This window comes from Paramisgurnus dabryanus, chromosome 8 (genome assembly GCF_030506205.2).
Source record: "Paramisgurnus dabryanus chromosome 8, PD_genome_1.1, whole genome shotgun sequence".
NCBI classification, from domain to species: Eukaryota; Metazoa; Chordata; class Actinopteri; order Cypriniformes; family Cobitidae; genus Paramisgurnus; species Paramisgurnus dabryanus.
Genome location: NC_133344.1, coordinates 6,033,564 through 6,044,865, shown reverse-complemented (window position 1 = coordinate 6,044,865; position 11,302 = coordinate 6,033,564). Strand labels below are relative to the sequence as shown.

The 11,302-nt window shown below is 43.5% G+C and overlaps 1 protein-coding gene across 1 annotated transcript in view; it reads right to left on the bottom strand.

Annotated features, from left to right (window-relative positions):
• The window catches only part of LOC141279840 (uncharacterized), a 13,487-nt gene extending 7,165 nt beyond the window's left edge, over positions 1-6,322 (bottom strand). The window contains exon 1 of the mRNA XM_073815488.1: positions 5,651-6,322. Coding sequence (XP_073671589.1) covers positions 5,651-6,322 — 672 coding nt within the window. The remainder of the gene's footprint in view (positions 1-5,650) is intronic.
• Positions 6,323-11,302: the final 4,980 nt, after the last annotated feature.

Here is an 11,302-nt window from a genome sequence, read left to right as displayed (position 1 = left end):
AAGCTTTAAATGGGTTAGCACCCTCATATCTTAGAGAATTACTATCAGAATACAATCCATCACGCACACTACGGTCGCAAAATTCTGGTCTATTGATTATCCCTAGACTATCAAAAGTGTCTAAAAGTGGAAGATCCTTTTCCTACTTAGCCCCTAAGCTCTGGAATGATTTACCAACCGATGTCCGAGAATCAGACAAAGTCGATCATTTTAAATCTAGACTTAAAACTTTTCTCTTTGTAGAGCCCTGCTAAATTTGGGTCTACTAATTATTTTGTTATATTTTTATTTTACATTATAGTTTTCTAAATTGAAGCTTTAAAAATTTTAAATGAGAAAAAAGAATTTCAATTCATGTTCTGGATTTAATAACCTTGTAAAATATATACAAGTTTATAAATAGTAAAATACTTTCTTTTTGTTATGTTAAAGAAAGTTTAAAATGTGTTAATTACAAACAGAAGGGTTATATTTTAAAAAAATCTGTTATAAAAAAAGTGCGCTGTTGTTTAACCAATGAGATGGGTTTTTGACTGACCTCTGAAGGTCAGAGTGCGTCGGGACGTAGGAAGTGACTGTGCAAGAGAGAACGACACGAGGAGCTGGATGAACGTGTGCGAATCGCACTGTCCGGGTAAAAATAATACGCTAAAAGCTGAAATTGAGTTTGCAAACGGTGTAAGGACACTGGACAGATAAGAGACTGTTAAGAAAAATACTCGTGAATTAACTCTGTGTGAATAGTGTAAGAGTGTGCGTGATCGTGCTCAACGTGCACGCGTTCACGTGATGGACCAAGAGATGACGCAGTTTCTTTTAATATCAGTATTACGCGAGCTTTACGGGACTCTATAGTTTGCAATGTTACAGAAGATGAACTATTATAGTGTTTATTGAGTTCACAAACACCGCTGACACAGTCAACGCCAATAGTCATCTGCAGTGAGTACAAACGAAGAGAGTAAAGGCTGCGCGATTCTTCCAGAGAGAGACAGATGCTGCGTCGTGGCCTATATTGCAACTTTGGTTTGTTTACATCATCGGATGGATTCGCACACCGTTGTTCGTGGATGGATGCTACTGAAAATCGGATCGGCTGATCTGATAATTGTGTCTTCATTACTTTCTTCTTCACTTTCACTGTTCCTTGGATTTCGTGAGTACTCTAAACTTGCACACATTCACATGAGCTCCAACGTAGCGCGCCAACGAAAGACTTAAATCCCAGCTGGGTAATATTTCTTTTGTGGGGATATTTGTTTTGTTTTGTTTTGTTTACATTTGTTTTGAGTGTTTCATATCGAGTTATTGCCTGTGATGTACATGTGCACATTGAAGTGTGAGTTAACTTCTGCTCTAAAGTTGATTCCTGTGATCTGAAACTATTTGATACGAATCAAACGAAAAGAAAACAAGAGTAACTTACATCAGTTAATAAATATTTGTGTTAATGGTTTATACAGCATAACATCTCCTGTGATTCTTATGTAAAGAGAGAGGGACAAAGTTAAAGGGGGCATGTAATATAATTTGAGATTTATTTTAAAGTGTTGTACTAATACCTTTACTATTTTGTGCTTATAGTTAAGTATTTTCTGAGTAATAGAAGTGAAAATTTACAAGAAAACTATAATCTGAAGCCCGGGGTGAATTATATTAGTTATTTTTTTGGTTACTTTGGTATTAAATATTATACCTTAAGTAAATTTAGATGTGCCTCTCATGTGTAAACTTAAATTGTAAGTTTCCCTAGACATAATTTGAGCCAGTTAATCGGTGAGAGGGCTACATCTTCAACAAAGCATTCGCGTAATTTGTCTAGTAAAGGTTCTTAACTCGCAATAGTTATTTTCACGGAACAAAGCACTCACGGTCATAACACAGACCAAACAAATAAATAAATAAAACCTTTTCTGCATGAACACTTAAAATGAATTGCATTAAATAGTTTGCCACCGTTTGCCACTGAACCTGCATTAACGACGACAGTGGGGCTTCCGGCCTTAGTCAAACGGTTTGGCACGTATGGTTGGGTTGCGATTTTGGTGCTTTCGTGTGTCTTGTGAATAGTATGCCATACCGACCCGTTTGCCACTGAACCTGCATTAACGACGACAGTGGGGCCTCCAGCCTTAGTCAAACGGGTTGGCACGTATGGTCGGGTTGCGATTTTGACGCTATCGTAAGTCTTGTGAATAGTATGCCATACAGACCCGTTTGCCACTGAACCTGCATTAACGACGACAGTGGGGCCTCCAGCCTAGGTCAAACGGGTTGGTATGTATGGTCGGGTTGCGTTTTTTCGCGCTTTCGTGTGTCTTGTGAATAGTATGCCAAACAGACCCGTTTGCCACTGAACCTGCATTAACGACGACAGTGGGGCCTCCAGCCTTAGTCAAACGGGTTGGTATGTATGGTCGGGTTGCGTTTTTCGCGCTTTCGTGTGTCTTGTGAATAGTATGCCATACATACCCGTTTGCCACTGAACCTGCATTAACGACGACAATAGGGCCTCCAGCCTTAGTCAAACGGGTTGGCACGTATGGTCGGGTTGCGATTTTGGCGCTATCGTAAGTCTTGTGAATAGTATGCCATACAGACCCGTTTGCCACTGAACCTGCATTAACGACCGCAGTGGGGACTCCAGCCTTAGTCAAACGGGTTGGTATGTATGGTCGGGTTGCGTTTTTCGCGCTTTCGTGTGTCTTGTGAATAGTATGCCATACATACCCGTTTGCCACTGAACCTGCATTAACGTCGACAGTGGGGCTTCCGGCCTTAGTCAAACGGGTTAGCACGTATGGTCGGGTTGCGATGTTTTTGCGGTTTTCTTCTGGTCCTGTAAATGGTATACAATATAGACCCGTTTGCCACTGAACCTGCATTAGCGACGACAGTGGGGCTTTAGGCCTTAGTCAAACGGGTCGTCAGGTTTCATTTTCTCTTAAAGATCGGAAGGTGACCCTTATTTACTATATATACCCTCGCATTGGGCCCCCAATTTGCTAAATCCTCAACTGTGGATAATATAATTATGCCGCAATAGTTAGTCTGTCTGGAACTAAGCTGAGTTAAACCACATCACTGTGTGACACTTCAATACATATGAACGGCCGCTACGCTAATACGATTTTGTTTTTCTCTCCCTGTCTCGTCCTCGACCCGAGGACAACGAGACAAACAGACCCAGTCCCGGTAGATGTGAAAGTCGGCACACCTCTGATCTACTGGCCGTCCTTCAACGTGATGCCCAGCTGATGCCTGACCAACGATCACCGGCAGAACCGCTTAATCTCCGCTAAATCTCCTTATCCGTTCTCCCAAGGGTTTTTCCCTCCTAGGACTTATTTTTCCTCGGATAAAAGCCCGGGGTTTTTTTTCTCCTAGGGGGTTTTTCACCCCGGGGAGGCAGCCTTTTTGGGCTTTACTTAGCTTCCTCTTCTATACGTTGCTTTAGTAATACGTGCACTTATAATATTGAGTCATAGCCGCAGCAAATTTAACTGCTCATGCTATCATGTATTTTGTTGTGCTATCTGTCGTTTTTCTGTGCTTTTCACTGCTTCTATTTATGTAAAGCTGCTTTGAAACAATTGACTTTTGTGAAAAATGCTATATAAATAAAATTGAATTGAATTGAATTGAATTGTATCAGACATGATGCTTAATAAGTCAATTTTTCTAATGATTTCTAATACATTTTCATTTTTGAGATGCAAAAAAGTGATTTTCCATCCTTTTTAGCTATTGGGCAGTTCTTCTTTATAGACAAAAGTATTTATTGACTGGCACATTGTTGAACTACAGTTACCTTTTGTTTTATGTGGTGCTCAACTATTTACATTTTCATGAATAAAGATATCACACCTCATACAATGTGTAAGTATGTTTACATCACCATAAAACTATAACATTATGAACCTAACATTACATGTTGTAACGTAGGGCTGCGCACACATGCGAGAGAGAGAGGAATCCAAATGCAATGAGGTTTATTGGTAAAATCCCAAAAGGACAGGCAAACAAATCCAAATAGGGTAATCCAAAAGCCAAGACTATGAAAACACTTGGTATGCAGGAGTTACTCTGACAATATTTTGCAGTGATATGATCTCAATGAACCAGAATTATATGGAACAAACAGGAAGTACAAAGTGAAGTGTGACATGACAAGATTTCAAAATAAAAGACTGGAAACAGAACATGATATCAAAATAAAAGACCTGACAACAAAACAAACAGAACACAAGACAAAACCCTTAAAGAACCCCCCCTCTAAAGGGCGACTCCTGGAGCCCAAAAAAACAAACATATACAGAGTCCGTGGGTGGGTGGGCCAGGATCTTGTGGCAAAAGCAGGGCTAGTCCAGAGGACTGGGGCGGTCCTGGGTCGCGTGGCCGGACGGTCCAGGGTCAAGGGGCAGACGTGGACCTGGGTAATGAGGCAGCAGCGGACCTGGGTCATGAGCAGGGCTTTACGCTAACCTTTTTCCCAAGGAGTACATGTGCTCCTAAATGAAAAAATGTAGGAGCACAGAAAGAAATATAGGAGCACAGTGAAAAAAGTTTATTAAACTGCTCAATTCATAAGGATATTCTATTCCCGCACTATATGCAGATTTAATGTAGGCCAAAGTTCACGTCACCAAAAGCAGCAGATATAAGCTGCATTTTATTGATCATAAGCTCCTTTTTAAAATAAGTGATAGGAGAGAGCGACGGCAGCACTGATAGCCTAATATCATTTCCTATTAATGAATATGATTGTGTGTTGAGCGTCTACGACAGGGCTATACAATTAGTTTGTCATGGGGGCCGGTTCATGAAAAGCATCTCAAATGAGGGGCCAGAGATACATCAATGACTACATATAAATGTAAATGCTGGTGATCTTGCGCTAACTTGTGACGCAGCCACTGAAGCTTCCGTGTCATCATCATACAATATACGAACCATGTCGCACAGTGTGATAAGGTCTTATAGGAGGGCAAAAATCCTGCAGTGTATTCCGGGCTTAATGCTGAGTTTACACAAAACGCGTTTTGGGCGTCAAAATCGCGTCTACCGCGCCTAGTTTGCCGCTTGAACACTTTGAAGGCATTCGCGAGTGTAGAGTGGAGTAGACGCGTCGAAAAAGCAAGCATTTGACCCGTGTCCGAGGCAAAATCCGCTTCTTGTGGGAGGGGCAACTGCTGTGCGAGTGTCTGTTTGCAAGATGACTGATGTTGATTGTGCATTTATCAAGAGAGTTACCAGTTTGTATTTGGTAACCTTACCATAAGGGGAAAATAAACGGCTCGGGTCGATAAACTTCACGTGACTCAAAAGTGAAGTGTGTATTATAATTTACCAGGTTGCCCAAAGTCCTTACTGACACTCTTCCAAGCGAGGTCCTTTTTATTCTTGTCTCCTCTATAGAAATAACAACTTGTGTCATAGCTCCGACGAGTGATTGCTTGAGTGAGTGACTCCGGGCGGGGCTGCCACCACAGCAGCAGGCAGGCTCCTGATTGGTTAACGCGTCGCGAAGTTCCGCCAAAGTTCAAATGTTTCAACTCGGGCGCCAGCGGCAAATTCGCGTTAACCGCAAAATGCACAAAAGCACTATTCACGCTTATCGCGCACGACGCTCAATTCGCGCGAGCTTCACGTGCGAATGAGGCGGAAACGCGTCTTCCGCTGCGTACCGGAAGACACTACAGTGAAAGGGTTTCTCTCCAGTATGAACTCTCTGATGGACTTTTAATTTACATGGATAAGAGAACCTCTTTCCACATTGTTCACAAACATAAGGTTTCTCTCCAGTATGACGTCTCTGATGATCTCTGAATTGAGATGATCTGGAGAAGGTCCTTCCACATTCAGCGCAGACGTAAGGTTTCTCTCCAGTGTGAACTCTCTGATGAGATTTTAAGGAAGCTGACTGAGTAAACGTCTTGTCACATTGAGAGCGTTTGAAAGGTTTTTCACCTGTATGGATTCTCAGGTGTTTTACTAAACTATCATGTCGATTAAAACTCTTCCCACAGACACTACAGTGATGTTGTTTTTCTCCAGTATGAACTCTTTCATGGACTTTTAATTCAAATGAATTAGAGAAGCTCTTTCCACAGTGAGCAAAGACATAAGGTTTCTTTCCTGTATGAACTCTCTGATGAGATTTGAAGTTACTTGACTGAACAAATGTCATGTCACACTGATAGCATTTGAAAGGTTTTTCTCCAGTATGAAGTCTCTGGTGAACTTTAAGATGGTCTTTGGTTCTGAAGTATTTTCCACATTCAGTGCAGTAGAAAGGCTTTTCACCACTGTGTGTCGTCATGTGAACATTTAGTTTATAGGAAGAGAGACAAATCCTCCCACACTGCTCACAGTGAAACTGCTTCTTCTTCTTCTTCTCCTTGTGGTCTTCTGAATTAAGTTTCTTCTCTTGTAAGGTAGTAAAGCTGATCTCAGATCTGGTGAAGAGTTTCTCTTCTGTGTGTTTTCTCTCATGTCTCTCTAAATGTCTCTGTGAGCTGAATATCTTTCCACAGGTGATGCAGGAAAGAGTTTGTGCAGTCAGTCGCTCTTTTGATGTTGAGGACGTTATTTCTATATCCAAACATGAATTACTCTTCACATCTGAAAGAAACATGAAACAATTAAATTGTCTTTTTACTCTTATACACAAAGAAGGATGACGAATTGAGATTCTGTATCTTGTTCTAGATTCACACATATAGGCCTAGTCCACACAGACGCGGATATTTTCATAACCAGAGTTTTTCCTCCTGCGGGTAAAAAAAAATCCCCTACACACATTCTTGGTTTAAATGAAATCTCCGCCTGCATGAACAAGCTAAAAAACGTGATCGCGCACTGTCAAGTGCATGTTACACCAGCAGGCAGTGATATAACCGTAGAGCCACGTTGGCCCTCCAGGTTGGGGGTTGGTCACAGGGCTAACAACCCAGTACCATAAAAAAGTTGTTACAGAAACAGCAACAGGGGAAATAAACACTACTGTGTGGGATGGGCTTTCAAGGTCATCGAATGATACTTTTATGATTGGCCGTAGTGAAAGCCGAAAGGAAGCTACTGACAGGAAGTTGGAAGTCCTGAACGCCAAAATTAAGACCAAGATCGGTTTCTGGAATGTACGAACCATGTACTACGAGGCAGGAAAAACGGCCCAAGTAACATGTCAAATGAGGCGCTAAAATCTGCACATACTGGGCATCAGTAAGAGCAGATGGACAGGATCGGGCAGACAGAGGACCAACATGGGGGTGACAGTACTTTACTCTTGTCGAGATGACAACCAACACCATGAAGGGGTAGCTATCATCCTTAAGAAAGGTATAGAGAAGTGCCTGATGGAGTGGAAACCTATCAACAGCAGACTCGTGAAAGTAAGGATGAGAGGGAAACACATTAACACTACCATACTCCAGTAGGGATGTAACGATTCAACCGCGTGTCCCATTAAAAATGCCTGTCTGAAATCGATTCTGAATCACAAGGCTGTGATTCTTTGTTTCATGCACAGCTTGTGCGTGTATGTCACAGGTCGGAGCGGACCCGAGATAGCTAAAGGGTCACGCCCCTTCCTAGTTTCCACCTCGAGGAGGTTCCCAAAGCCACCTCAATGACCAGACACACAAGGTACGAGTAATATTAAAATAAACTTTATTAAATATTTAAAAAGAAGGGATAGGTGAAGGAAAAAGGGGGGGGGATTTAAAATAAGGGCCTCTTCTGGCCTCCAGGCGAGTTACACAGGAAAAAGGGGGGGCACAGCCTTTTGGGGTCTCTTCTATTGGTGGCGCCCTCCGCTGTCCTGGAGGCAGAAATCTGTTGCTCGGGGCAGTGAGCACAGTGGGTATCCTTCAGATATGGGTCTATAATGTTCCTCCTGTGGGGCGGGCTTGGGGCTGCAACACAAGATCACACGGCACCTTTGATGATAACTTTCTCTCTTACTTGCAGGTGGATTTGCGGCAATGGATATGACGAGTGCTTGCACAGGTAACTTGTTGGATGCCTTCCTCCTTCAGAGGCTCGCTGGAACACAAAGCATATGGCAACTTTAACTTTAACTTTTCTCTCTTACTTGCAGGTAGACTGGTGGCAGTGGCTATGGTAAGTACTTTCACAGGTTACTGGTTGGATGCTTCCCTCCTTTAGGGGCTCACGCTGTAACACAAATCACACGGCACCTTTAACTTTCACCTTTTCCTCTTACTTGCAGGCAGACTGGTGGCAGCAACTATGGTAAGTATTTCCACAGGTAACTGGTTGGATGTCTTCCTCCTTTAGGGGCTCAGGCTGTAACACAAATCACACGGCACCTTTTACTTTCACCTTTTTCCTCTTACTTGCAGGCATACTGGTGGCAGCAGCTATGGTAAGTATTTCCACAGGTAACTGGTTGGATGTCTTCCTCCTTTAGGGGCTCAGGCTGTAACACAAATCACACGGCACCTTTAACTTCAACGTTCTTCCTCTTACCGGTGGACTGGTGGCAGCGAATAGGGTGAGTATTTTCACAGGTAACTGGTTGGTCGTTTTCCTCCTTTAGAGGCTCAGGGCTGTAAAACAATTCACACGGCACCTTTAACTGAGGCTATCTCTCTTTCATAGGCGGGCTGGTGGCAGTAAATGCGGTGAATACTTTTACAGGTAATTACGTCGTTGACTTTCTTCTGTGAAGGCTCAGTGCCGTAACACAAGGTGTGGGTGCAGTGGAAAGATCTACTCACAAACCAGCCGTGGTGAGATGGATTCTTGTGGTTTTTACCTCCCAGTCCTCAGTCACCACTAGAGGGTGAATTCCCCTCTGACGAGCCGAACGCTTCCCTCTCCTCTCCGTAGGTGTATCTTCAGAGATCTGGACAGGGGCGTACCCTTGAAGAGACTCCGTGACAACAAATTACTGTACTTTTACACACACTGGGTTTTCCTTTTCATACACATCAGCACTCAAATTTCTACTCACACCAGGGTCATGGCATTCAATGTGATCTACCACCAACTGCACCAACTCCACGACAGGGGCTCTCAATGCCACACCCGTCTCTACACAAACCCACTGCACAGCAGATGTATAATTAACACTTCGCCCACCGCACGGTTTCTTCTCCTGCAACTGACTCACTGTAGTGGCTCCTGACAACAGATACACAGCACAACACTTCACAGCATCAAGTGTAACACTCAGCAAAGTCAAAACTCACCCACGACACACCTTGTGACAATAAGTAAGGTCAGGCCACGATCTTCCCGGAGCCAGCTATGGACCGGCGCCCCGCCGTCAGTTATAATGAAGGCTGGTGTCGAATATAGCTGTAGCAAGGGTTCTCGTTTCCGACAATAATACACAACCGGCTCACCCTCCACTTTGCTCCGTGACGGGGCCGCTATCTTCGTTCACTGGGGGCGCACACACACATGAAACGACAGGTTCTCAATATATACACATTCCACAGTAAATTCCTTGTACTCACTGTAAGTTGTCACACTCTCTTAGACTGCGGGGCACCTGCACAGTGAAGCTGCATATAATTCCAGTCCAGTTTCATCCAATGATTTCAAATGAAGAGATACATGTCAACACTTCCACAATGTCAAGAACTTCCCGTATACTCAGCCAACGATCTCTTCTCTTCTGTTTCTACTCACAGTTTGTTCATTCCTCCGTCTGCTCGCCACAACAGCACCAGCATCCTCTTCACCACCGTAGCAATAAGCTCAGTAATTCAGTAGCCCGATGGGCAATGAAGCAACCCGAAGTGACAACAGCAACTCAACTCAACAACGCGCACTAACCTCTGATTTTCTTCTCCCTTTTGTACTCCTTCGCTTCCTTACGTCCTCCAATCCTCGATCGCTGCGTTTATTAAACACACCTGCGCATCATTAGCTTGATTTTGGTCGCGGCATTCTCCCGGAGATTCTGCCCTGCGTTCCAGTTCGTTTTTTTACGAACTTCCCTCGCTAACTTCCCTCAGTCTCGTTCACTCGGATGTACGTCATTGCTTACGTTGTACGAGTGCCCACTACTGCTAGAACACTTGAAGTGGGTTCAAATGGATCGCCCTAAGCCCTTGATCACATGGAAAGTGAAGACCGCCCCCTCCATGTGCAAAGCGCGAGTTGCTGAAGTGACGTCACAATCGTGTTGCATTGTGGGATATGAAGCTGCATGAAGTGTACATATGAAGTAGACTCGCTCCCTCGGTCAAAATCGAGGGAGCGAGGGTCTGTCCATACAAACTTCCCTCGTCCACTTGACGAAGTGGAACGCACTTCAAAATGGCGACAGGGATTCCCCCGAGGGGAAGTGCTTAGGGAAGTTTGCGAGTGTGTGTCTAAAACTGGAGTGGAACGCACCCCTGGTGTAACTACTCATGCCGCCGGGCGGAACTCAACTCTGTGCGGAACCAATCTTCTCCAATTTTGGTTCCGCCCCTTGCATTTGTCACCGTGTGACATGTACAACGGCATTTGGTCAGTAGGAAGTCCTTATCAATCTAAAATCTTAACGAGTCAGAGTCGTTTATAACGTGCATTTAAAAAAGCAACACTCGTTAAAGAAAATCATTTAAAATATTCTTTATTATCATGAAAATACCGAAAACAATTTGAAGAACAGTGATATAAATATTCCTGTAGACATTTCCTGGAAAAGCATTCGTAGTGCTACTTCTTCTGTGAAACAAGACGGGAGCGCCCCCTGGCATTCGGATGTGCCTGAATTTCACCATAATTTATTCAATATTATTCATTGAGAAAACACGCATTTGCCCGGTTAATCGTTACACCCCTATACTCCAGTGTTACGCCCCAACAAATGACAGCGATGAGGAAGAAAAAGATGCCTTTTACGAACAACTGCAAGCTGAACTGGAAGCGGCATTAGGACACGTTCCAAAAAAGTTATTGGTGACCTGAATGCCAAAAGTTGGGAGCGATAAAACAAACTGCGACCGAGCAATGGGAAGTGAAGGATGTGGATCCATGTATGAGAATTGAAAACGGCTACTAAAACTTTGTACCTCATATGACCTCATCATAGGAGGAACTCCCTTTCTGCACCATGACACACATAAACTTATCTGGTGCTCCATCAACGGAAAAGACAAGAACTAGATAGACCACCTTATGATAAATGGAACCTGACATCACTTCTGAATGTCAGAGTAAGGAGAGGAGCGAATGTCAATAGTGACCACCACCTGGTAACAGCGGTCCTGAAGCTCAAATTAAGGAGATCAGGACAAAAAGAAATGGACCGGCAACATCTCCATGTAGGGAGACT